Source organism: Triticum aestivum, chromosome 5A, assembly GCF_018294505.1.
Source record: "Triticum aestivum cultivar Chinese Spring chromosome 5A, IWGSC CS RefSeq v2.1, whole genome shotgun sequence".
Classification (NCBI taxonomy): domain Eukaryota; kingdom Viridiplantae; phylum Streptophyta; class Magnoliopsida; order Poales; family Poaceae; genus Triticum; species Triticum aestivum.
The window spans coordinates 546,915,714-546,942,793 of record NC_057806.1 but is presented as its reverse complement, the minus strand read 5'-3'; the positions used below and the strand labels follow the sequence as shown (position 1 = coordinate 546,942,793).

General features: G+C 48.8%; 2 protein-coding genes across 2 annotated transcripts; both read right to left on the bottom strand.

Annotated features, from left to right (window-relative positions):
• Positions 1-2,026: 2,026 nt before the first annotated feature.
• On the bottom strand, positions 2,027-3,794 carry LOC123107597 (putrescine hydroxycinnamoyltransferase-like). The gene has a single exon (XM_044529568.1). The coding sequence runs from the start codon at positions 3,617-3,619 to the stop codon at positions 2,300-2,302; it is 1,320 nt and encodes a 439-aa protein (XP_044385503.1). The 5' UTR covers positions 3,620-3,794; the 3' UTR covers positions 2,027-2,299.
• A 13,804-nt stretch (positions 3,795-17,598) lies between these two features.
• Positions 17,599-19,258, bottom strand: LOC123107596 (putrescine hydroxycinnamoyltransferase). Its single transcript, XM_044529567.1, has one exon. The coding sequence runs from the start codon at positions 19,118-19,120 to the stop codon at positions 17,795-17,797; it is 1,326 nt and encodes a 441-aa protein (XP_044385502.1). The 5' UTR covers positions 19,121-19,258; the 3' UTR covers positions 17,599-17,794.
• Between the last annotated feature and the right edge of the window lie 7,822 nt (positions 19,259-27,080).

The window sequence follows — 27,080 nt, the reverse complement described above, 5'->3', positions numbered from 1 at the left end:
AGACTTTTCTTTAACTCGCACACATAGTCTTGTTTGCCTTTCACAAGAAACCTTGCCTTTCACAAGAAACCCCTCAGGATGCTCCATGTATCCTTATTCTTCCAACTCACCAAGAAGGAATGTCATCTTCACATCCATTTGCCTAACCTCCAAGCTGAGACTTGCTGCCATGCCAAGGATTACTCTAATGGATGTCATGTTCACAACCAAAGAAAATATCTCATTGTAGTCAAGGCATTTCTCTGGCCGAATCCTTGTACAACTAGCATGGCCTTGCACCATGGATGTGATGTGTGCTCTTCTTGCTTGACTTTGTAGACCCACTTGCTCTTCAAATAATTTCTTGCCATTGGGAAAATTCACCAACTCATAAGTATGATTCTTAAGCAAGGATATTTGTGGGAGGCAGTTGAACGGCCATGGGGGCAGGTCCAGGGAAAGCATGTAATAAACCACAATAGTAGATAGCGCGGCCTTGATAAGAACAACCTTGCCGCTGATATACAACAAAGAAGTTTGCCAAGTGCCAAGCCTTCCTGCAGCCTTGTTGATGAGCAGTTGTAGTTCCCATTGGACAGAGGGGAGCAAGAGAGGGGGAGACCCAAATAAGTGCAAGGTAAAGGGTTTACATGACAGGGAGAGACGGCCGCCAATGCGTGTAAGTTCACTTCATTACATCGAATCAGGGAGAGAGGTTTTATCCATATTTGCTTTGAGTCCAGAACTCTGGCCAAACAACTTTAGAAGTTTGTGATGCACGAACAATTCCTCCTTTACTAGTTCGATAAAGAGTGTTCCATCGTCCGCGGAAAAGGATAAACCGTGATTCACTCCCTAGCGAGCAAGGCTCGCAAAGACCCCGGACTCCTCGGCCTTTGACACAATGGAGCTGAGCACATCCATAATCAAGAGGAAGAGAAGGGGAGAGGGGGCCCCCTCCTCGGCCATCTAGCAAGCCCTATTATTGGATCCGAATGACCATTAATACCTTGGTATTGGCCGAAGATAAGCATAAAACAAGCCATGAACACCAACAAGGCCTGAAACGTATTTTCTACAAAACTTGAATCAAGAATGGCCATGATATTGAATCGAACGCGCTGGCGATATCCAATTTCAACAAGAGCGTGGGGGATTTGCAACGGTGCAGCGATTTGATTGATTGATTAATGTCTTGAATTCCTTGACTCTGGATAAACGCGCTAGCCGCGATACTTAGTGAGAAAATATCCAATGGGAATCAAGTATACATAGAAACCGTTGAAAACGAGAAGAAACTATGTTTCAAGGTTTCTAGAAAAATCTAAAAAATACAAGATGTTTAACGAACATGCAAATTTTCTAGGTCAAACTAAATTAGTTCAGGAGGTTTGAAAAACCAAAATAAGAATGGATAGTGATGAGCAAAACAACATCACTTCTCATGCACGATTTTTTTTCTTGTCTTCCAAATGAATACTTATGAGTTTGAACTTTTAATTCCACATGTCTACAAAACAGCACTAGCATGCAATGTTTTTCCTTTGAGAATTTTTGGAAACTTCCAAACACGATCAATTTCCACAAGATTTTGGTTGTGATTCGGCTGCGCGTACTTTCTCCTACTTGTTGCTCATAATCACAGGGGTTCGCATATCAGATGCCACAGCCAGAGAATTCCCAATGGGAACAAACCTAGGAGCATTCAGAGCCTTTTTAAATTGATTGGACAAGGAGAAAATAGAAAATGCTATCATCGTCCCGAGAATTCAGACGATCCTCTGTTCCATCTCATGCAAGAAAACACAAGAAAAGTGGACCGTGATGTCTTGTTCCGTACCCACTGCAAAGCAAAAAGGTCGATCATTTTGGACATCTAACACGACATTTGATTACCATGGCTAGGCTACAGTACGCGACAACAGAAGCAACATAGGACAGTACAGAAAAGAACGGAAAATCCGTCCATGATCGAGGGGGGTGATCAATCATGTCAAATCAATCACAAATGGAAAAGAAACAGCAACCAAAACACAGCACAGGACGAAGCAAAAGTACATAACATATATACCGTGCATTACGAATAACAACAAATGCATGTACATCAAATACATATATACTTCCCTAAAAATAATCAAATACATATACACGTGATACGATAGATACACGGAGGTAAGCAGAGATAATAATTACATGCATGCATGCACGCACGCACGCAATTGCAAGCGAGATGATTAAGCTCAAATCGCTGATTTAATCACTCAATAATACAGTAATATGTAGCCGCACGCTGGCTTGCTGCTTGATGATTAGCTGATCTTTAGTCCATGGAGTAGCAGCACTGCTTGAAGGCCTCCAGGTTGTGCTCAAAGACGGGGACGAAGGCATCGACACTGCCGTCGCCGAGGTAGGACGGCACCAGAAACAGCATCCCCTCCGTGGGGAAGTAGGACGGCATGAAGTAGCTCGGGCTGCCGGCGCCGAAGTCCAGCTCGTAGAACGGGAACGTCAGCCAGCTGTCCACCTCCAGGTCCGGGCACAGCACGTCCTTCAGCACCGCCGTCTTCTCCAGCCCCTCCCGTTCCACGGCGCCGGAGCTCGCGAAGTCCACCAGCGACTGGAAGTATGCGCCGTCGAGGCGGGCCACCGCGTCGTGGATCGTCTGCGCCGCGTGCTTCAGCGGCCGGCTCAGCAGGTCCCCCACCGTGGTGCGCGGGAATGCCCAGAGCACCAGGTTGCCGAAGTACCCCGGTGGGGCGGAAAGGCGCCGCCGCCCGTCCACGGAGATGCGGATGGTGGAGGTCTCCTCGGGGCTGAGCCCACGCGCGCGCGTCATAGTGCGCCACAGGTGTGCGAGCGTGGTCTCGAAGCGGCTGAACGGCCTGCCGCGCCCCTCCGACGCCTTGGCGCGCAGCCCGGCGATGAAGTCCTTGGTGAAGTGCGCCTTGTGGATGATCACGTTGTCGGCGCCGTGGTGCCCACTCTCGCCCTGCTTGGGGTTGCTGGGCGTCGGCCGATAGTACTCGACGCCCCGATGCTCAAACTCGACGATCGGCGGGTCGCGGGGCGGGAAGAGGTCGGGGTGGTTGTGGGGCGGCGGCGACGGGGCGGAGATGTCCAGCCCTCGCGTGGCGCGGCCCCACGCGACGAGGAAGTCGCTGGTGGCATGGCCATCAGCGACGGCATGGTTGGCCGAGAACCCGACGGCCAGCGAGCCGCAGGCGAAGCGCGTCAGCTGCACCTGCACCACCTCCTCCACGTCGCCCTCCAGGTCCGGGTGCAGCTGCAACACCACAGGCGAGGGCTTGGGCGGCGCGAAGTCGACCAGCGTGGCCCCGTCCACGCGCGCCTCCACGAGCCGCGCGCCGTGATCGTTGAGCAGCACGCCCAGCGCGCCATCCGGGCCCGCGCAGACCTGACCAGCGAAGAGGCGATAGACGGACAGCACTTGGGCGAGGCCGCGCTCGATGTCCTCAGTGGAGGGCGCCGGCGCCTGGAAGGCATAGATGATGGCCATCTGGATGTGGTACGTGATCTTGTCGAACACCGAGGACGGGACGTGCTCAGTGGTGTCCGGCCGCGGCGCGCCCTCGGCGTACCGTGGCTTGACGATCTTGGAGCTCAGCACCTTCACCTCCATGATCACCGGCTAGCTAGCAAAAGGTAGCTTACTCTTTCTTTACCAAGTATATATATGATCGATGTATATATGGTTTTGTTGTTGATGTCTTGAGTGCTCGGTCTAGAATTCTAGATACCGGCAGTGCACTTACGATGGAGGAAGAAGGCGATCTAATAGATCGAAGGGGGACAAGCAGACACTGGCACTGCTCTGCTTACATGCCCGGAGCGCGGTTATAAATAGACAGCGCGGGAACGTTAACGGGAAGGGGGGTAGGTGTTGTAGCCGATCGTTGCATTAGTCGGTGGGCTTGTATGTATGTAACATGTTGGTGATATTGGGTGGGGGAGGTCTCGGTCGACTGAGATTTAATCAATTTTAAATGACATATTATTAAAAAATAAAATAAAAAATATGTAAAGAAAATTTTACACGGATCTTGATGTATGATTTTACGAATATAACATCGACTGAGACATAACTAAGTTTATGTCGATTAAGACTTAGCAAAACTGATTAGCTTACAACGTGACATATGTGATAAGCAATTCAATCTAATCCAAAAAAGAATAATTGGGTTAACCAATCATGGCATGGGGACGGGGTCCTGTTGTGCGGCGCAGTAGCTTATTTCCGTCGGATCTTGACACGGTAATTATCAATCGGGGAGTGTCGTGGTCACCGACTAACACATCGACACGGTCAGTCTACCTCGTCTCACTTTGTTAATGTAAACTACTCCCTTCGTCTCATAATTTTTGTCTTAGATTTGTCTAGATACGGATGTATCAAGTCACGTTTTAGTATTAGATACATCTGTGTCTAGACAAATCTAAGACAAGAATTTTGAGACGGAGGGAGTATATTACGTGCAGTGTACAGCTGCACATACACTGACCTATTATGCAGAACGGGACAACTTACTGGGAGTATATAAAATGCTATATTCCCGCACAAAAAAATAGTAATCCTATAGAATCTACACGATGAAATTTAGATCCGAGAGTCCTACTCCTCTCTCGCTTCCTGTAAATACTCCTTCCGTTCCTTGATATAAGGTATATAGATTTTTAAGAAAAAATTTCAAAATATAAGGTGTTTTGCGATGCACCACTCGTCTGGATCATGTTTTTAGGGATTTGATTACTTTTTCTTATATTAGGAAAGCTCCTCTATTTTCTCATGTTAATTAGTCAGGTGTATTTTTGCCCAAAACTTGTGAAATTTTTCTTCCACATGCGTTTTTTAATTTCCGTGCCAAAAACTATACATCCTATATTAAGGAACGGAGGGAGTACAATACTAGTATGATGTGATCTTGCTAGAGGTATATAAACTTTTGTTAATCTTACAACCATCCATTTGTTTGGTGAAACAGGGGAATAATCCATCAAACCTAGGGCCAACTTTTGGCCGCTTAAAAAATAGGACACTGCTATGCGTGGGCTGGCATATCTTTTTAAAAGATTCGCCGCCTGGCGAGCCATCCGATCTGACGATTGAGCAGCCGGGGGTCATCTTCCACCATTGCAACACATGTCGTGTTGCGAAAATTTTCTGTAACATGGCTTATGTTGCGGAAATTTTTGTAACATATGTGAAATTGCAGATTATTTTTGCAACAGATGTCTTGTTACGGTTTTTTTTATAACAGAGGTCTTGTTTTTTGTAGCGGAGGTCTTGTTGCAATTAAAAAAATTGCAACTGAGGTCTTGTTGTATTTTTTTGCAGTAGGGTTTATTACAATTTTTTTTCTGCGACAAAGACCTTGTTGCAGAAACTCGCTGTAGCGGACAGCAAGCAGCAACCACGTTGATTGAAATAAAGGCTGGTGCTCCGTCGGGACGGTGGGGCGACGGTGTACACAGCTCCCCGCGATGGACACAGACGCCGGTGCTCCCCACTCATGGTGAAGGTGGGCGGTAGCGGCGGCGCCCACGCCGGAGACCTTGTCGGCGTGCTGCCGGTGGAGAGCGGCGATGGCGGCGGTCGAAGTAGTGCAAGGAGTTGGTTTAGTGGGGAGCTTGGGAGGAGCACGAGTGGTGGCTGCTCTGGTGGGGATTCAGATCCATATCCTGCAACATATCAGTTGTTGCGGTGGAAGAGATTGTAACAACCACTCAGTTGCAAAAACTAGTCTAGACAATACGTCGCTTCTAGCCATCTGATTAAAGGCGGTGGACACACCCGTGATCATCCATCGGGTGATCTCAATCATTTCCCTAAAAAATAAGCCATCTCTTCCCTAGCTTCTTTCATAAGCTGTCTTTCTAGTTCATTGGGACTTCTAAACTTGTTACGAGATTATTAATATAGAAGTGTCAACAAATTTTAAGGGTAATTTATTTTTTAAGCTGAGGAGTGGCAGCTTATTTTTTAAGCTACCTAAAAGAATTGGCCCCTACTCACTCAACGGGTTTAGAGAAAAATTTTGAGAGTGCCTCGATTCCGTACTCTGTTGCATGTAGGGATCCAACACTTTCAATCGTTTAGAGCAACTCTAGCAGATCCCACATCCTGTCGTCCCGCAAAACACGTTTGCAGTTCGCACAAAACTATTTTTGCGGGCCGGTTTGAACGGCCACAGATGCAGACCCCTCAAACGAACCCGTAAAAAAGCATATTCATGTTTTTTTACAGGTCGGCTATGCGGGGTCTGCTCTTTACGCTGCTGCATCCCGCATCTCATCGGCCTGCAAATATCAAATCCAACATAATACAAAAATCAAAAGCAAAACTAAATTATTCAAATCAAACATAATACAATAATCATCCACGTTACAAATAATTATTCAAATCACCGTAGCAAACTTAAATAATGCAATACAAAACTTGTCATGAATAAAAAAATGAGTCAACAGCCCTTTGCCAATGATGCTCAATGAGATCCTCCTGAAATTGAAAGTGGGTGTTTGCATTTTCAATCGCCTTGTATGTTTGAAGAAAAGCTCTAATGCGGTTAGGGTCTCTAGCTGGTTTGACAAGACTACCCACATTGTCATAGAAGAATTCCAAGTTCATTCCTCTCTCATCTTTAAGAATCATATTGTGTAGAATAACACAACATGTCATAATATTTTTCAAGGTTTTCTTATGCCAAAAACGAGTAGGACCACGGACAATGACAAATCTAGATTGCAAAACATCGAATGCTCTTTCAATGTCTTTTCAGGCTGCCTCTTGCACCCTTGCAAATTCACATTGCTTTTTAGTTTTGGTTCTTTGATGCTTTTGACAAATGTGCACCAAGGAGGGTATATACCATCTGCAAGATAGTACACCTTTGTGTATTCATGCCCATTAATAGTATAATTGCAAGCAGGAGCATCATCACTAGCAAGCCTAGTAAACAAATAGGACCGTTACAACACATTGATATCATTGAGAGTGCCTGGCATACCAAAAAAACAATGCCAAATCCATAAATCCTCGGATGCTACGGCCTCAAGCACAATTGTTGCATCACGAGACTTGCCACAATACATTCCTTGCCATGCCTTGGGGCAATTTTTCCAAGTCCAATGCATACAATCAATGCTACCTAGCATATGCCAGGCCAACCTCTTCTTTCATTAGTTGCCATCAATTTCTTTGTGTCATCTTCGTTGGGTGCCCGAAGATACTCAGGACCAAAGACACGGATGATCAAGCTTGAACAATTTTGACAAAGAGGGATCGGCGCATTCGGTACCTTCTCCGAAAGAGGTGCGGTGGATACATTTGATTCTCCGCGAAGTAGTCTTGCATCAACATCTCGTTCCCAAGATGACGATTCCGGGGAATGCAAAGACGCCCGACGGTCGATCCTCGCCTCGTCTTCCGGTTCTCGTCTTCGTGCTCCTTCACGACAAGTGCCATGACCAACGTTTGCTGCCAAAATTTCGCAAGCATGGTCTTAACATCCAAGTCGTCCGAATCGGACGAATCGGAGAGCAAGTACTTCTCGCACGGGCTTAACTCCATCTACATACGCACCGGCGCGTCAAATTAACTAAACCTAGATTGCAAAAATCACAACAAAACGCACTAACTGGTGGCGGACGCGATGGTTGATCCCGGGCGGCGACGAGGAGGCAGGCACGACGGTGGTCGATCCCCGACGGCGACAGCGACGAGGGGGGCTGTTCTCGCCGGATCCGGGGGGAGGATGTGGGTGGCCCCGCGGACCGATTCCGCCCGCGGATTTGGCCGGTAATCACCGGCAGTGGGCCGGCGGAAGCAAGGGCTGTCGGCGGCGGAAGGAGGGGGAAAGCGGGGGGGGGGGGGCTGAAATGTCCCTCCCGCCAACTGCTTCTCTGTGATGCAGGGCACCGTGGCCGCGAGGGGGAAACCCGCGTATTCCCGGGTTGGGGTCAGGATTTTGACGCGCCCCTCAAAGAATTTTGAGGATCGGGGCGGGATGCGGAGTCTGATCGGGCAGGTTTTTCCGTCCCTACCAGCATTTTGGCAGTTATTTTGCTGGTCGGGGACGGATGCGGGGTCTGCTAGAGTTGCTCTTACATCATCCCTCAAAAAAATCGTTTACATCAAAAGACCATTTCCGTGCAACGAGCCAGGGTTTCCAAAAAAATAAAGGAATAACGAGCCAGGGAGCCATGGATGGCCTAGAGACGGGGTCGGGTTCCGACGCCCCTGCACGCGTTCGTGCGACTTCGTTGGACTTAATGAGCTCAACTACGACTCATTTTGAGATCATTCGGAGGCCACTCAACACATGGAGCAAGAGGTGACTGTGAAGAGGAGGGGGCCAAGGGGAAGGATGCTGAGGAGGTGATGGCCGAGGAGGAGGAGGAGGTTGTGGAGGTGACCAAAGCAAGCACGAAGGTGCTAAGGTGCCGCATCCAAAACTACAACCAAACGGAGGATATTGCTCTTTGCAATACTTGGTGCGCAATATCTATGGAGGCAACGATCAGAATGGATCAAACCAAAACCATGTTTTGGTTGAGGGGGTGGTTTTGATGGTGGTGATAGAGGTGGCGGAGGGGGTGGTGGCAATGATGGTGTTGATGGTGGTGGCCGAGAGGGTGGTGGTATTGATGCTGGTGTCCGAGAGGATGGCGGTGGTGATGGTGGCCGACTGGATGGTGGAGTTGATTTCTTCGCCAAGGACCTCGTTCGAGTGGTGCTGGCCGAGGGGTTGGTGATGTATGCCATTGATTGGCTCGATCCACAAAATATACATACTATGTGGTGATTTTGGATCAAACATTGTGTTTGGAGTGATGTCTTTTGGGTGTACTTTGCATGTTTTAATTTAAAATACGCGATAATGAAACTTTATGTTATGATGGTTATGCTATACATATTTTAATTTGAGTGTTTTTAAGATATGCATTGTGTAACGTTTGAAGTTCGTACAGTTAGGACAAAAAACTGCACAATTTTATTTTTATTTCACTAATTATAAAGGATTGGTTAGGTCCGGTCATTGTTAGTGAAGTAAAAATTTCCTACATTAACTTTACTCAGCCGTATGATTCACTAATTTTTAAGGATCGATTAGAAATAGTTGGTGGACTTGTATGTACTCCATGGAGTATGTAACCTGTTTGTGATATTGTCTTAACCAATCATGGCATGGGGACCGGGTCCTGTTGTGCGGCGCAGTAGCTTATTTCCGTGGGATATTGACACGGTAATTAATCAATCGGAGAGTGTTGTGGTCACCGACTAACGCATTGACACGGTCAGTCGCGGCGTGTACCTCGTCTCATTTTGTCACTATAAAGTATATTACATGCAGTGTACAGCTCCACATACATTGACGACTTCTGCAGAACGGGACAACTTACTGGGAGTATATACGAAGAGTAATGCTATATTCCCGCATAAAAAAGAGTAATCCTATAGGATCTACCTTGTGAAATTTAGATCCGTGAGTCCTTCTTGGTAAGTATATGATTTTTTTAGTTGAATTATAGCATTTTTTTGACAATATGTATGACTTTTTTTGTGGGTGACAATATGTACGATGCCGATCTAGATGGTGACCATTCGCCAGCTAGGGGTGGTATTCGTAAACTGCCGGGGTGTTAGTTTTAGTGTTTTTGGGCTGGCATTTTGCAAAACCATGGTCTTTTTTTACTTTAGTGCGGTTTTTCAACGCCGGATCTTGATGGTGTGACATATGGAGTGTTCGCTAAGGGGTTTTCATGACGACCGCTTGCCAGGTAACATTATCGAATATATGACACTAAAAAGTTACACCATCCCGACCTGCCGGAGTGCAACGGGGGAGCCATATATTACTTACAGGCCTACGGAGAGAGGTGGCGTCACCTGGTAGAATGGAAGGGAGCCCCACCTCAAAAAAACACCCCTATAGGAATATTAAACGCAAAAAATTCAAGAAAAATTGAAATTTGTGGATACCAAACCTGGGTTCTCAATCTACTCTCGTGTGAAATTTCATGGAAAAATATCCGCTTCCGAGACAAGCCCTCTTTGTTAGCAACTTATCGGAGCTGACGTTACAGGCATCGCTTTTTATAAATAGAATACTAGTATGATGTGATCTTGGTAGAGGTATAACCTTTGTTAATCTTACAACCATCCATTTGTTTGGTGAAACAGGGGAATAATCCATCAAACCTACTCATTCAACGGGTTTAGAGAAAAATTCTGAGAGTGCCTCGATTATGTACTCTGTTGCAAGCTTGCCCTCTGTGGCATGTAGGGATCCAACACTTCCGATCGTTTACATGAAAAGACCATTTCCGTGCAACGAGCCAGGGTTTCCAAATAAAAAATAAAAAAGGAATAACGACACAGGGAGCCATCGGTGGCCTAGAGACGTGGTCGGGTCCCGGCGCCCCTGCACGCGTTCGTGCGACGCCGAGCCGAGACCAGACGTTGGCTACGCTGCGCATGGGCCATGGGACGTGCTGGGTGCAGGTGGGATATCAATACAAGGCCCTCGGCTTGACTATGGGATATATGGGAGGCAGCTAGCGCTGTCGCGCTCAACCACGTTTTTACCCTCGCGTCTGTGGCGGAAACTCGCCGAGATCACGTTGCGTTCCGCGACCCGAACACGTACACGCACTCCAGTCCCTTGGGTCTCGATCGATAGCTCAGCTCAGCACCCAGGAATACCATTTGTGATCCACCACGAAACTTTAGCTGTTAGACTATGTATAGTTTCTGTACTTATGTACGTATTGTAACACAACCATTATATATAATGAGATAAGCTATTCCTAGAGGGTTGTGCTGGTTTCCCAAAACTTATTGTCTTACATGGTATCACGCTAGGTTACGATCGCTTCCGCTTCTAAACCCTAATACCCGCACCGCCGCCGCAGCCGCCGCCGCCTTCACCGCAGCCGCCGCGCCACCGATCGCGCCGCCGCCATGTCGAGCGCCGCCACCACCGGTTCCACTGCTGCGGGCTTCCTCCCGGCCTCTCTTGCGGCTCTGCTCAACCTCCCGCTCGATGCCGTCTCCGTTCCGGCTCCGATCGGGACAAGGAGCATCGGCTCCGTCTTCTCCACGCCGCCGGCGCCCTCGCTTGGGCGTGACCTCGTAGTCCACACCGCGGCGCCGCCGTCAGCTGCGGACTTCGCAGGCGTCGTCCCGCCACTCCTGCCGCAAGCGGATCACACCGCCCCGCTGGCGGGGTTGGCGGCGTCCGAACCGGCCGCGAGCTTTGCGGCGCCCGCCCTGGCTGCGGTCCCGCCTCCTCCCGCATCGGCTTCGGTGCCTCTGGCTGCCTCCATGGTGTTTGCACCCCAGGCAGCCTCCTCGATGGGATCGTCTTCGCCGCCGCCGTTTCACTTCGGTCATCTCATCACCATCAAGCTCTCCGCCGACAACTACATCTTCTGGCGTGCGCAGGTTCTCCCGCTCTTGGGGAGTCACTACCTGCTAGGCTACGTCGACGGATCGCTTCCCTGCCCACCCGCGTTGGTAGACAGCGTGCACGGTCCGGTCTACAATCCGGCCCATCGCGTCTGGACGGGGCAGGACCAGGCGAACCTCTCCTCCATCCAGGGGTCGCTCTCGCCGGCAGTTGCCGGCCTTGTTGTCTTCGCGAAGACGTCTCATGAGGCCTGGACCATCTTTGAGCGCACCTTTGCAGCGCAGTCCCAGGCTCGTGTCTCTGCACTCCGTCGTCAGCTTGGAGAGTGTCAGAAGCTTGACTCCACTGCCACTGAGTTCTACAACAAGGTCAAGGGCCTCGCCGACACATTGGCCTCCATTGGAAAGCCCCTCACCGACTCCGAGTTCAACTCGTTTATTGTCAATGGTCTTGATGAGGAGTATGATGCCTTAGTTGAGATCATCAACGAGCGGGGCAACTCGACACCCATGCTGGCACACGAGGTTTTCTCTCGGCTCCTTCTCACTGAGCAACGGGTCGAGACTCGCCGCACCAGGGGCACTGGCTCCCTCTCGGCCAACGCCGCCACCAAGGGTGGCCGCTCTTCTTCATCACCCAGGTCTCCCTTGGGGCTGCCACCGTCGCCCGCCTCGGCTCCCCCACCTACTGCGACCTTACCGGGGACTGGCGGTCCACGTGTGTGTCAGCTTTGTGGCCGCGATGGGCACTGGGCCTCCAAGTGTCATAAGCGCTTCCAGCGAAGCTTCCTTGGTCTTGGCAATGACGGCAAAGATACACGCAACAATGCCCGTCAGGTCGCCATGGCTGATCGTCCCGCGCCGCAGAAGCAACAGGGACACACTCAGTCCTACTCCATCGATCCACACTGGTACTTGGACTCTGGGGTGACAGAGCATCTGACCAGCGAGATGGGGAAGCTTCACACTCGTGAACCCTATCATGGCTCCGACAAGATCCACACCGCCAATGGAGCAGGTATGCACATCTCTCATATTGGTCAAGCATCTCTTCTCACTAGACATGCCAATAGGAATCTTCAGCTTCGCAATGTTCTTCGAGTTCCATCTGTGACCCGTAATCTTCTTTCAGTTCCTAAACTCACACGTGATAATAATGTGCTTTGTGAATTTCACCCTTTTGATCTTTTTATTAAGGATCGGGGCACGAGGGACATTCTTCTTAGTGGGAGGTTGTGCCAGGGCCTCTACCGTCTGGAGCATCCTGGCGTCGCTCGCGTTTTCAGTGGAGTTCGGGTCTCTCCGTCACAGTGGCATGCTCGTCTTGGTCACCCGGCCACACCTATTGTCCGTCATATTTTGCGTCGTCATGAGCTTCCTAGTTTGTCTAGTAATAAAGATATAGCAGTGTGTGATGCTTGTCAGCAGGGGAAGAGTCATCAACTTCCTTTTTCGGAGTCCAGTCGTGAGGTGAAACATCCTTTAGAACTTGTGTTTTCAGATGTATGGGGTCCTGCTCAGACTTCTGTCAGTGGTCATAATTACTATATCAGTTTCGTTGATGCTTATAGTCGCTTTACCTGGCTTTACCTTATTAAACGCAAATCTGATGTGTTTGATATTTTTGTTCAGTTTCAAAAACATGTTGAACGTCTTCTCAAGCACAAAATTGTTCATGTCCGGTCGGATTGGGGGGGCGAGTATCGCAACCTCAACTCTTTCTTTCAGTCGCTTGGGATAGCTCATCGTTTAGCATGTCCACATACACATCAACAAAATGGTTCAGTCGAACGTAAGCATCGTCATATTGTTGAAGCTGGTCGTAATCTTTTGGCCCATGCATCTGTTCCGTTTCGGTTTTGGAGTGATGCTTTCACCACTGCATGCTTTCTCATCAACCGTACTCCTACTCGTGTTTTAAACATGAAGACTCCCATTGAGGTTCTCCTTAATGAACAACCTGATTATACCTTTCTCAAGGTATTTGGGTGTGCTTGCTGGTCGCATCTTCGTCCATATAACAAGCGCAAGCTTGAGTTTCGTTCTAAGAAGTGTGTTTTTCTTGGCTATAGCTCTCTTCATAAAGGTTACAAATGTCTTCATGTTCCCACTAATCGTGTCTATATATCTCGGAATGTCGTGTTTGATGAGCATGTCTTTCCCTTTGCCAACCTTCCTGTGTCTACTGTCGAACCACCATCCCTGCATTCATTCTCTGTTGCTTCTGACCAATTTGATGATGTTGCATACTCTCCTTTGCTGTTACCTAACCATGGTGCAGGAACCGGACGTGGAGCTCGTTTGGAGCTGTTGGAGGATTCACCATCATCATCGTCGTCTTCTGGTGGGCACGTCGATCGCCCTATGTTGCATGGCGTCGATTCGCGTGCTCATGCATGGTCACCCGACGAGCCCGTCGCGCCGAGCATCTCCACTGCTCGGTCCGCTACGCCAGCGATCGCCGAGTTTCCAGCGGCTCGGCCTTTTTCGCCAGCGGCCGCCGAGTCGCCCGCGGCTCGACCCGTCACGCCGTCTTCGCCTGCGGCTCGGCCCGTCACGCCGTCTTCGCCCGCGGCTCGGGTCCTCACGTCGCCTTCATCTGCGGATCGGCCCGCGACACCGGCCGCGCCACGGCCCACTATGCCGAGCTCGCCAACGGCCCGGTCTGTGATGCCGGAGTCGCCAGCTGCTTCGTCTGCTCTGCCGGTTTCGCCGGTGGGCTGGCCTTCTTCGTCGACCGAGTCCGAGGCTACCGTGACTGGCTCCTCGTCACCGGCTGACTCGTCAACGTCACCGTCCTCCAGCCCGTTGCAGGTTGCTCCGTCGACCTCGGTGGTTCCTGTGTCCCGACCACATACACGCAGTCGCAGTGGCATTTTCAAACCTAAGGAACGTAAGGATGGTACGGTTGCTTGGTTGGCTGCTTGTTTGGCTGCTGCTGTTGCGGATCCATCTTCTGAGCCTCGCTCATATCAGGCTGCCCTGCGCATTCCACATTGGCGAGACGCTATGGAGCAGGAGTTTCATGCTCTTCTTCGTAACAAGACATGGACTCTCGTTCCTCCACCACCACGGGTAAATGTTATTGACTCAAAATGGGTATTCAAAGTGAAGAAGCATTCGGATGGATCTATTGAGCGTTACAAAGCGCGACTTGTTGCTCGCGGTTTTCGGCAGCGTCATGGTCTTGACTATGAGGACACCTTCAGTCCTGTCGTCAAGCCTACCACTATTCGGCTTCTTCTCTCCATTGCTGTTTCTCGTGGTTGGTCACTTCGTCAACTTGATGTGCAGAATGCTTTTCTACATGGATTTTTGGAGGAAGAGGTTTATATGAAACAGCCGCCTGGTTTCTCTGATCCTGATCGTCCTGACTATATCTGTCGTCTTTCCAAAGCACTATATGGTTTGAAGCAAGCTCCTCGTGCCTGGCATGCCCGCCTTGCCTCTGCCCTTCGTGCTCATGGGTTTGTGCCGTCCACTGCTGACACTTCATTATTTCTTCTACAGAAGCCAGAAGTCACTATATACCTTTTGGTATATGTCGATGATATTATCCTTGTCAGCTCTTCTCAGTATGCTGCTAATGCTCTTGTCTGCTCTCTTGGTGCTGATTTTGCGGTCAAAGATCTTGAGAAGCTTCACTACTTTCTTGGAGTTGAGGTCACTTCTCGTGCTACTGGTCTTGTCCTTACGCAGAAGAAGTACTCCTTGGAGTTGTTACAAAGAGCTGGCATGCTGAAGTGCAAACCGACCACCACACCCATGTCGTCTACCGACAAGATAACAGCTGTTGATGGTGAGCTTTTGTCTCCTGCGGATGCCACAGAGTACAGGAGCATTGTTGGTGGACTTCAGTACTTGACGATCACGAGACCAGATATCTCTTATGCTGTTAACAGGGTTTGTCAGTATCTTCAGGCTCCCAGAGATACTCATTGGGCTGCTGTTAAACGCATTCTTCGTTATGTTCAGTTCACCCTGACATTTGGTATGCATATTCGGCCGACTTCCTCTCGGGTCCTTTCGGCCTTCTCTGATGCAGATTGGGCTGGTAGCCCAGATGACAGGCGATCCACGGGGGGTTATGCAGTATTCTTTGGCTCTAATTTGATCGCCTGGAGTGCTCGGAAACAGGCTACTGTGTCACGTAGCAGTACTGAAGCTGAGTACAAGGCTGTGGCTAATGCTACTGCAGAGATTATTTGGGTGCAGTCTTTGCTTCAGGAGTTGGGTTTGTCTCAACCACAGCCTCCTATTCTTTGGTGTGATAACATTGGTGCTACATACCTTTCTGCAAATCCAGTATTTCATGCCCGAACGAAACACATTGAAGTTGACTATCACTTTGTACGGGAACGTGTATCGCAGAAGCAACTCCAGATCAAGTTTATCTCATCTAAGGATCAACTTGCAGACATCTTCACTAAGCCTTTACCGCTGCCACAGTTTGAGGCTTGTAGGCGCAATCTTACCCTTCTCAGTTCTTTAGAAAGTGGCTAAGATTGAGGGAGGGTGTTAGACTATGTATAGCTTCTGTACTTATGTACGTATTGTAACACAACCATTATATATAATGAGATAAGCCACCCCTAGAGGGTTGTGCTGGTTCCCCAAAACTTATTGTCTTACATTAGCCAACAAACCGCGGGCACAAGTGCGAGCGTAAAACACGAGGCCGGAGGTGTGCATGCACGCCGCTGGCCGCTCCATTGCAGGCGAGGACAAAACACTGCTAAAGACTCGAAGGCCCTGACCGAGCCGAGCTCACTGTCACGCACAAATACATCCCACAACGTGACACTGTATATAGTTATATAAAGTTTTTATTGAATTATTATGACGAGAATGTCATTGTCTCAATAAAACTAGCCACGACCCCGACTGACAATGAGAGTATGTTTGATAGGGTGTATGAAGGGTACATGAGCCCAATAGTTCTCTTCTCGATTCACTTTTGGGTGTTTGATAGAGTGTATAAAGGATGCATGCGTCCACACTAGATTAACACAAATACACTAAGAGTATGCATGAAGAGAGGTGTTGAGTTGTGCATGCATGAAGGAGAATGCAACCAAACACACCGAGATTCCCAACAGGTAGTAGTACTACATTTCTCTGTTCTAAAAAAAGAATTGTTTCTCTTTTCTGAAGATTTTTTCTACGCAAGCTCGTGAAATTAATAAAATGTATAAAAGAAATCGCCAACTTATATATGTATTGACCCTGACCAAGCTAGATGTGAACGAGTCATACATTACAAATGGGAAATCGGCAAGTGCATGAGTTTTGTTATCCGGTTTTGCTATTTGTCAATTTCGAGTCATTCCATTCCACGGGGACTAGCCGAGCCCTGGGCGCGGCGTCCGTCCCCCGTCATGGGCTCCCTGGGAGCGTCACGGAGGCGAGTCACTGGCTTCACGATTTCAGGTGCGGTGGGTGCAAAAAGATCATCGGCGACGAAGCCTGGTGAGGTATAGAGGGGTGGCCTGGGCAGTGAAGGCACATCGGAGGTGGTTGTTCGAGCAGGGTGGGACAGATTGGCGGCACGCAGTACCATCCGTTGGCTGCGGATGACATATGCAGGTGGTTTGGCCGGCGGTGCGGGGAAGGGGGCATGGGAGCAACGTTAGGAAGGAAGCTGCGTCTGCTCAAGGAGAAACATTCGATAAAAACCATTGGCTAAGATCAAATCGACTGAACGTTGGAAATACCCTGAAGGCAGTAATATTTGTATTATTTATTTATTTCTAAATTTTTGATAATGTTTACATTCTTTGCTATAAGTGTCATCCCATACCATTTGAGCGACAATCTACGAATGTTCCTCCCCAGAGAAAAACCTACAAACTACGCAGCAAAGATTCACAGTTGAAATGTCACGGCCAGAGAATTTCCATTAAGGACAATCCTTGGAGCATTCAAGCTTCTTCAAATTGATTGGACAAGGAGAAAATAGAAAATACTACTTTTCCAACCGGACCTCGCCCCTTTCCATTAATTTCTTAATGGTAATACAAAGTCTTTTTTCACTTATTTTGCTTTGTATATAGTCACTTGTTGAAACCTTAAAAAGGACTTATATTATGGAACGGAGGGAGTAAATGAGTAGATAGAACATGGAATGAAAACCTGTCCATAATCGTCTGTGCAAACATTAGTCGCAAAAATATAAAAATAAACAAACAACCCAGTCCAAAAATGAAGCAAAATGTACACCATTACGTATTACATGCATGTACACCATATACACATATGTAGGGATACAATCGATACACGGAGATGAAGAATACTCTACTACTTGCATGCATGCATGCATGCACGCAAATGCAAGCGATATGATCGCCGTTTTTAATTACTCGATGATCATATAGCTTAATTGGTTCATATTTAGTCCATGGAGTAGCAGCACTGCTTGAAGGCGTCGAGGTTGTGCTGGAAGATGGGGACGAAGGCGTCCACGCTGCCGTCGCCTAGGTAGGACGGCACCAGGAACAGCATCCCCTCCGTGGGGAAGTAGGACGGCATGAAGTAGCTCGGGCTGCCGGCGCCGAAGTCCAGCTCGTAGAACGGGAACGTCAGCCAGCTATCCACCTCCAGGTCCGGGCACAACACGTCCTTCAGCTCCGCCGTCTTCTCCAACCCCTCCCGCTTCACGGCGCCCGAGCTCGCGAAATCCACCAGCGACTGGAAGTATGCGCCGTCGAGGCGGGCCACGGCGTCGTGAATCGTTTGTGCTGCGTGCTTCAGCGGCCGGCTCATGAGGTCCCCCACCGTGGACCGCGGGAACGCCCACAGAACCAGGTTGCCGAAGTAGCCCGGCGGGGCGGCCAGGCGCCGCCGCCCGTCGACAGAGATGCGGATGGTGGAGGTCTCGCCGGGGCTGAGCCCACGCGCGCGCGTCATCGTGCGCCACAGGTGTGCGAGCGTGGTCTCGAACCGGCTGAACGGCCTGCCGCGCCCCTCCGAAGCCTTGGCGCGCAGCCCGGCGATGAAGTCCTTGGTGAAGTGCGCCTTGTGGATGACCACGTTGTCGGCGCCGTGGTGTCCGCCCTCGCCCTGCTTGGGGTTGCTGGGCGACGGCCGGTAGTACTCGACGCCGCGGTGCTCGAAGTTGACGACCGGCGGGTCGCGCGGACGGAAGAGGTCAGGGTGGTTGTGCGGCGGTGGCGTCGGCGACGGGTCGGAGATGTCCAGCCCTCGCGCGGCGCGGCCCCACGCGACGAGGAAGTCGCTGGTGGCGTGGCCGTCAGCAACGGCATGGTTGGCCGAGAACCCGACGGCCAGCGAGCCGCAGGCGAAGCGCGTGAGCTGCACCTGCACCACCTCCTGCACGTCGCCCTCCAGGTCCGGGTGCAGCTGCAGCACGACGGGCGACGGCTTGGGCGGCGCGAACTCGACCAGTGTGGCCCCGTCCACACGCGCCTCGACGAGCCGCGCGCCGTGGTCGTTGAGCAGCACCCCCGGCGCGCCGTCCGGGCCAGGTCGGACCTGGCCGGCGAAGAGGCGGTACACGGACAGTACATGCGCGAGGCCGCGCTCGATGTCCTCCGTGGAGGGCGCCGGCGCCTGGAAGGCGTAGATGATGGCCATCTGGATGTGGTAGGTGACCCTGTCGAACACCGAGGACGGCACGTGCTCCGTGGTGTCCGGCCGTGCCGCGCCATCGGCGTACCTCGGCTTCACGATCTTGGAGCTGAGCACCTTCACCTCCATGGTCACCGTACGATGTTCCCCAAGTAAGGTTGGTGTACTGTTTTGTTGTTGATGCGATGTACCGTGAGTACGTGCACTTACGAGTGTTTGCTGGCGAGCGAGCAGAGGAAGAAGACGATGGATCGATGAAGCGAGCGGGCACACACTTTCCCTGGTGAAGACGCGGTGTATAAATAGGCAGCCCGTGAACGGGGACGGGGGTAGGTGGTCGTGTCTCCGTTGCCTCAGTCGACATGAACTCCTAGTCTGTTGGGTCGAGAAAGCCAGTGGTTCAGTTGATGAACGATGCATGTCATGGATTTGGTCAGACGATGGGGTCCTTTTGTGCGGCGGTAGCTTACTGTATATTTGCAGTTGGATCTTGCCGCGGTAACAATTAGTAAATCACAGTGTCGAGGTCCCGGAGTAAAACGTTGACACGCTCTTTAGCGAGCTTCCCCGCCGTGCATCTCATCGCACTTGTTATTGTAAATAAAATTATACGGCCGGGTACGTGCAGCTAGTGTACAGCTGCACACACATTGACGTCTTCCGCATAACCGGCCAATTCATCGGGAGTATATATGTATGTATGACGTGTATGAATACGTATGTTTACATTCAAAAGTAATTTATTAATACTACTAGCAAAAGAGCCCGCGCGTTGCAACAGGTCCACACGCATCACATCTATGTCGCCGCTTATCGTCCTTCTCACCCTCGTCGACGGTGGCCGAGGCATGCATGCTTGGTTATAGATGGTTTGTTGCGTATCTAAACCGTGTTTTTTTTTTCAATTCGGATCTATAGCGATACGAAATAAAGACAAATCGTGAGCTATTGATTAAGGTTGCTCTCTAAATAGCATTATAAAAATGTTTAATATGTAAAACAGCATGATACTCTGATTCTATATTCTTTTGTAATCAATTTTCGTATATAACATGTTAAGAATAAAGTTATGATTTAAAAGATATAAATAATTTTAAAAAGCATTTAAAGTCGCTTAAAATAGGACACATGTAGATTAACTAAAATATCGGAGGGTTTTCTATAAAATGTGAAATGTATTCTGGACTCACCTACAACAGGCCCATGGATTGATTAACCAAAAGATGAGGGGGAGTTTCTATAAAAAGTGAAGCATTCTTTTTTCACAGAAAATAGGACAATGGGTAAGATCACCGGGTTTTCTAAAAAAAGAACCATTGTTTCTCACACAAAATAGGACAGCGCGTAACCAAAAGATCACCGGGCTTTCTAAACAAAAAGTACAGCGGGTTGATTTTGAAAAACAACAAGGTTTTTCATAAGAATCGGACGGACAGGCATAAGTATTTTTTTATTTTATTAGTATGTATAGATAGACTAATATAACAGGGTGGAACAATACTAGTAGTGGTATTTTCTTTTTGTGTATGAAGGAACTTTTGATCTACTCCTATTTCTTTTACAGATATGATCTACTCATAGTCAATCATAACAGTACAGAGAACACCGGAGATCACAAAAATTAATACTCCCTCTGTCCGAAAATACTTGGCGGAGAAATGAAAAAAAATGAATGTATGTAGAATTAAAATACGTGTAGATACATCAATTTCTCCCACCACGTCAAGATATAATCAAGACAGCAATCTTTGTAGGTAGAGTATGACCTTAATTATAATCGATGTTACAACGAATTAGTTGGTGGCACAGCGACGGATATCATCCAACAAAACTATCCTAGTCGTGAAAAGTCTTGCCCTCTGTTGCATGTGTAGCAGCGATGCAACACTTGGGGTCGTTTTACATCGACCATTTGGGGTGGAACGAGGCAGGTTCCGGCGCCCCCGCGCGCGTGCGTGGGTCACCTGTGTCGCCGAGACCAGACGCCGATCCATCACCGGTACACGCAGGGGACGTGCTGCTGGGGCCGGGTGGATGGGGGATATCGACAGCCCGGCGGCCATGCGCCGCACGCCCGCGGTTTGACTACGGGGAGCCGGACCACCGCGAGAGCTCGTGGATACACCGGCGGCCATCCAGCTTTGTGGCGGCAACTCGACGGGACCACGGCGACCCCAACACGTACACGCTTCGGGCGAGACCGTGGGGCGCGGCCGGCGGCTGGCTTGGTTTGTGCCGTCCGCACTCCCCGACCCTTCTTCGGCCCCGAATCGGTAGCTCAACGTTACCCAACCAGCCGCGCGCAAGTGCGATCGGGTGCGTGCGCTCGGAATGTGAAGACACGAGGCGAGTGGCAAGACTTGACGGCCTGGAGCGAGCTCACCTTCTTCATACAAAAATCCATGTCGACTCCCACGACTTCTTCTAGACAAAAAACTAGTAACTCTTTGTATCAACTGCTGATATTTTCCCGACGTACGCAAGCGCGTGTAGCTACTACCAAAGATAGAAAGAAATCCATTAAGAAAAAGAAGGAAATCGCCAACTCATGTTATATAAGTATTGATTGACACCCGATCGACCAACTTCGCTCGCTCAATGTCACAATTGCAGCTTCACAGCATATCGCAGTTGCCACTTGCCAAGTGCACACATATCTTTTTTCTCTCCTTTTTTTGGGACAAGGTTCGCCACCTCACATCAGACCAGTTCTAGCCTTTTGGTAGCGCCAGCAGCAGTAACATGGCAGATGGAGTTTTCCTTGTGGCCGCACCGAACGCCAACGAGCTCTGCACATGCTAAAGTGCCCCCCAAAGCAAAGCTATGCTTTGACGAATCCGATACGATTTACCCTTAAAAGAAGCACCCAAAGGGTCCGACCAGACAAGCAGTAGCACCTAGTCACATGCATGCACATCAGCACATGCATATATAGAGACCAGTCTCGGTGTACTCCTACCTGTGGACAAGAGGCTAGCTCGCTCGCGGTTACGGCGCGCGACCTTGTCGTTGGCTCGTTGCCTCACTGTATCGTTCATTCCCTCTAAAAACAACTGCCCAACCCGACCGGTGCATCTCTCATGACCCACAAAATCCTGGTCATTTTGCTTCGGCATGTGCTGAATCAAGCGCGTGCTTCATTTTATGGGAACCACGGACGTGGAGTACACTTGCTACTCCTGTCCTGTGTACTCCTATTTCCATTTTAGTCTTTCCTGATAGAACAGGAAGTACCCAATTGATCCCTCGTGTTTCAAGTACATGTTGTTAAGCAGCTGTCCTTTGACGATTCAAGCATCGTGGCGGATGTGGAACATTATCTAGCGAGTTCTTCATTTTTATTTGGTCCTCTATCGTGGATAATGTGGGGTATTCTTTAGTGAGATCTTACATTGTATATCGTCGTATATGAAGAACGTGTAGTGTTTAGTTAGTGAGGCTTTACATTTTGATTTCCGTTCTGATCCCGTATCTGTTTATACAATCTGGAGCTGTGAGTTGACGAGGAATTAATTCGGGAAACGTGCTTAGCGTATTATCAACTCTTACATTTCCATTTTAGTTGTTCCCAGTAGAACAAATAACACTGAATAATTGCTTCTCCTCAGAAAAAGACATAACAAATCAAGGCTCCCGTTTCAAGATGTACTCCCTCCGTCCTAAATTCAGAAAGTAAGTTGAAAAGTTTGAAAAATTCCAAAAACAATCAGGCGTGAAGATATTGGAGTGAGTCGTGTGCCAGCAAAATTTTGTAGAAAAATCCACTGATTTACGGACGATGTGAAAAATCAAAACTGGCGAGGTACAATTGCATTAACTCACATGCAAATAAATTGTGACTGACAAAACATGAAATATCAAAATGAACTTGAGTTAGTTGCATATGATTTTTTTTAGAAAATCAGATGAATAAAAAGTAGTTTTTGAAAAGGAAACATATAATTATGAAAACACGTCATAATTTGACGCATATTCCGGCAGTTTCTTAAAGCTTGTGAGCTAGTATTGCAGGACCTCGGAAATTCGAACTAGCCCCTGCAACTTGTGAAGGTCGATAGTGATTCAGCTAACCCTAATTTATACAAAGCTTCCAAGGCCCTATTTTTAAAACATTGACTGAAAATGCAGGGATAGGAAAATATAGGAACTGAAATGTTATGTATCCTAGATTCCTTGGAAACTGAAATCACATGAAACTTCCAAGACTATTGTTTCACAGGAAAAACACTAATTGTGGACACCAGGAGGAGAAACATGAGGTCCCTCATGCATGTTTGGTTTCCTCCAAATTTTCTAGTGACTACCGAATTTCAAAGGAACATACGATAGATTTGTTTTTGTCCTAGGCAGTACCAAAGTAATAATCCCTATAAAAAATTCCATCCTTCAAAACTATTGCGTACATATTTTCATTTGTTTTTTTACTTTGTTGTACACGTGGCCTAATTATCGTGCCGGATCTCAAAGGTTCTAGCATCTGCTGCCACCCCAAGGGTTTGCTAAAGTTGGTGCCAACACGTTGGGTCCCCAGGTGCAAAGCCACCATGTGTCGTGTACTTGATCCTCTATCTGTGTCCGGAGATCCATAGATCGTGATTGTATATCACTTGCTTTATGGTTAAGTAAGTGGCTTATCCGAAACTAAAGCTAGCCACGTTAAAAGGTTACACTTAGCCGATCCAGAGCATATATTCGTAGAGTAGTATCTGATTCTTTGCATGCTAAGCTGTGCCACTGCCTGTGCTTGGGTCTAGAGAGAGAAAACAAACTTTAGAGGCGTGGCAGCTTTCACTCGTTCTGTGGCGGAAGCTGGAGCACGATGCATGCGCTCCGGCCGGGACCCGAGCACGTAGTATGACCTCGAGCGTTGGTCCGGCCGGCGCGCGCAGTGGCTGCTCCCGACCCATCGACCTCGATCCATCGGTTTCCGGCTGAACGTATACGTAGTAGTAGAGTCGGGTTTGTGCTGCTTCACCATTCACGACAGATCGACCTGTATTAGGCAACCGCCAACCAAGACTCGCCGATGATGATAACGATGGATCATCATCGTCAACGCTGATCTCGTCCCGGTTATGGACCATCGTCGAGTTCCATAGCTAGCTCTCGTTGTCTACGGCGGCTACAAGTGCGACCCGCAGGATCTCCCGCCGCGCCCCCGGCCCGAGAAAATTCCAAGTGTCCATCTTGTCGTTGGCACGTTGCTCTTGGCCATGCCCACGCCCTTGTTTGTGGTCCACTCGATGTGCTTCCCTTTTAATTTCCACGCCAAAACGTGCACATGTTCCGGATACAACAAGGGACACTGCCCGATCAAGGCCCCCGTTTCAACACGTACATTCAGTCACCATGCTAACTGTTGACCGTTGAAGCGACCCGGTGACACAAATACACAATACAGTCAGTCAGCTAACTGAACATGGTTGTCTCAAAAAAAAAATGCTAACTGAACATGGCTCTTCCAACCGTGGCTTTCTGGTAGGCGGCCTGGCAATTAACCGAAGCGAATATGGCTCGCATTATGGTAGGTGGCTTATCCAAAACCGAACATAGCTTAGCTAGCCGCCGTACGTATTGAAAAGGTCGGCACGTACTTGGTGCAAAGCAGACCAGCAGTAATCCCTTCTGACTTATCTGCCTACTCACTGGCGGTCATCGCTTGCAACCCAGTCCTATACGTGCTTAATTGCTATTGATTTTGATTTCTCAAAAAAATTGCTATTGATTTGACGGCGGTCCGAGGATGGATCAGTATAATCGATGTAGTACATGTTCAAACTTCAACCCATCTTCGAAGTCCGCAGCTTTGATTAGTAATTTGCATGATCAGTTTATCATATCATCTCACCCAAGCCGGTCCAACCTGCGTCTATTCTTTTCTGTTCTTCCTTTCTGTATTTCTTTCCGAGGCGTGATCGAGCTACTTGTCGCCCAGGATATCGCACGTTGTATTTTTGGTATGTAGAGTGACAGGTACTAACTGTTAGAAACATGGTAGTAGTAGTATGTCCTATTGGGACGTGGTGTTTCCGAGCTCAGATTAAAACCAAAATCCGAAAAGAATTGGAAAACAAGTGGTAGTCTCGCCACTGAAAGCATGGTAGTTCGCCCAAAAAACATAATTGTTGAATTCTTTTTCTTTCTTTTTTGGATTTTACAGTTCATCACAAGTTTAAATGAGCTCGTGAGTAGAAGATGACTTTGCGATCCTATTGCGTGTTTGCACCTTCCTCTTTTCAGTCTGATATTTACAGTGACACGATGACTACTAGAAACCGGGGTACGCCCTATTGAGTGCTTGCACTCTTCCTTTTTTAGTCTGGTATGTACAGTGACGTGGCGAGAGCAACTCCAACGCACGTATCAATTTTGTCGGTGCATGTTCATTTTAGTCAAAACGGACAAAAACAATGGCCCAACACGCAGACTCATTTTCATCTTCTATACAGTTTTTGTTCGTCCGGATCCATTTTAGTATTAAATTGGGGACCAATTTGGATCAAAGGCGGACACAAAACGAACGTTTTCTGTGCCCCCTCATCCGCTTGAGGCCGGGCCTGGCCCATCTGTCACCCACTCACACTTCTCTCTCCTTCCTTATTTTATCTGTTGGCCCACCTCCCATCTGTCATCACCCACCCACCGAGCCGCAGGAGCTCGTCTTCCCCGGCTGGATCCTCCGCTGCTACGACCGTCGGAGCTCGACCCCGCCGGCTGGATCCCCGCAGGAGCCCGTCCCTGCCGGCTGGGTCCCCGACAGATCTCATCGACGAAGTGGGCGACGCCGGCGGTGCTTCTCGACGTGCGCAAGCAAGCTGTTGTCATGGTAGATCCCGCTCTCGTGCTTGGCTGCCTTCTTTTTCTCCGTGTGCGTCGTGTCGATCCGCACCAATTCGTTCGGCGTCACCATGGCCGCCCGCCTTCTGCTCTTCCAAGAAAACAATGACAACAACGGGCTCTCGCCCCCGCAGGAGTTCCTCCGCGGCGGCGCTCATCCCCTCAGGCGGAGGCATGCAGGCGCCGGTCGTCCCGGCCAAGGAAGCACCGGCAGCTCTGGTTGTTTCTTTTTTTCCAAAGGAAATGCTATGCCTGCTCGAAGGTATGCTCGCGTTGGGCACATATATCGACCCAAAACAAAAATGCGAATAAAAATGTCTTGTAGGCTGACCCAAACAAACAAAAAGCTAATAAAACGCGCACCCGTTTAGGTTGGCCGGTTGGAGTTGCTCTGACTACTACAAGCAGGATATGTCCAATTGTGTGCTTTCACTTTTCTTTTTCTAGATTGTATGTGCAGTGACAGGGTGATTACTAGAAACAGAGTATGTCCTATCGCATGCTTGCACATTTCTGTTTTTAGTGGCCTCATGGGGCTTTTCTTTTCATTTTCGTACTTGTACTTTATTGGAGCTTACTTGTGATGCGACTTCGCCTTTATCATAATTGGTGCTTTGTGATTCACTACAAAATGTGCAGTTGTGCAGCTGCTAATTTAAATTTGTATAGACTTTGCAGTCTTACTCTTGTACTCTATCTTAAATTTTTGAGAACCCATTGAGAAGGTGCTCAACGGGATATCAAATAAAACATAAAAGTAAAAACGTTCATTTCATGAAGGTTTTATTTTATGTGATCATTTAGGTGTTCATATAAAGAAACCATACTATGTGGACATGAGAAGTCCCCCATGTCATCTAACACGGAGGCGGGGGGCTGGTACAATGTGTTGTGGTTCCCTCAAGGTGCGGGATGGTTGTCCTCACCGTGGTTGTTCTCTTCCAGCGGCCAGGCGTGGCCGCCGCCATCGTTGCGGGGTGATCCGGGCCTCCCTTGCCAACAGCCGGCCTGCGACGGGGTTATATTTCTAGGGAAGCGCCATTTTGTGTTAACTTTTCCAGAAAGTTAATACTTCAGAACCAAGAAAAAAATAGATCGAGAAAGGCTTCACTTCCCCTAAAAAAAGAGAGAAAGCCTTCACAGTTCACACTTCTTGCCAGCAGCAACTACTCGATGGTTCTATAGCGCCTTGTGATCTTGTTGACGCCTACCTGCACTCACTGACTGAATGACCAATGGGTCTACCAGGCTA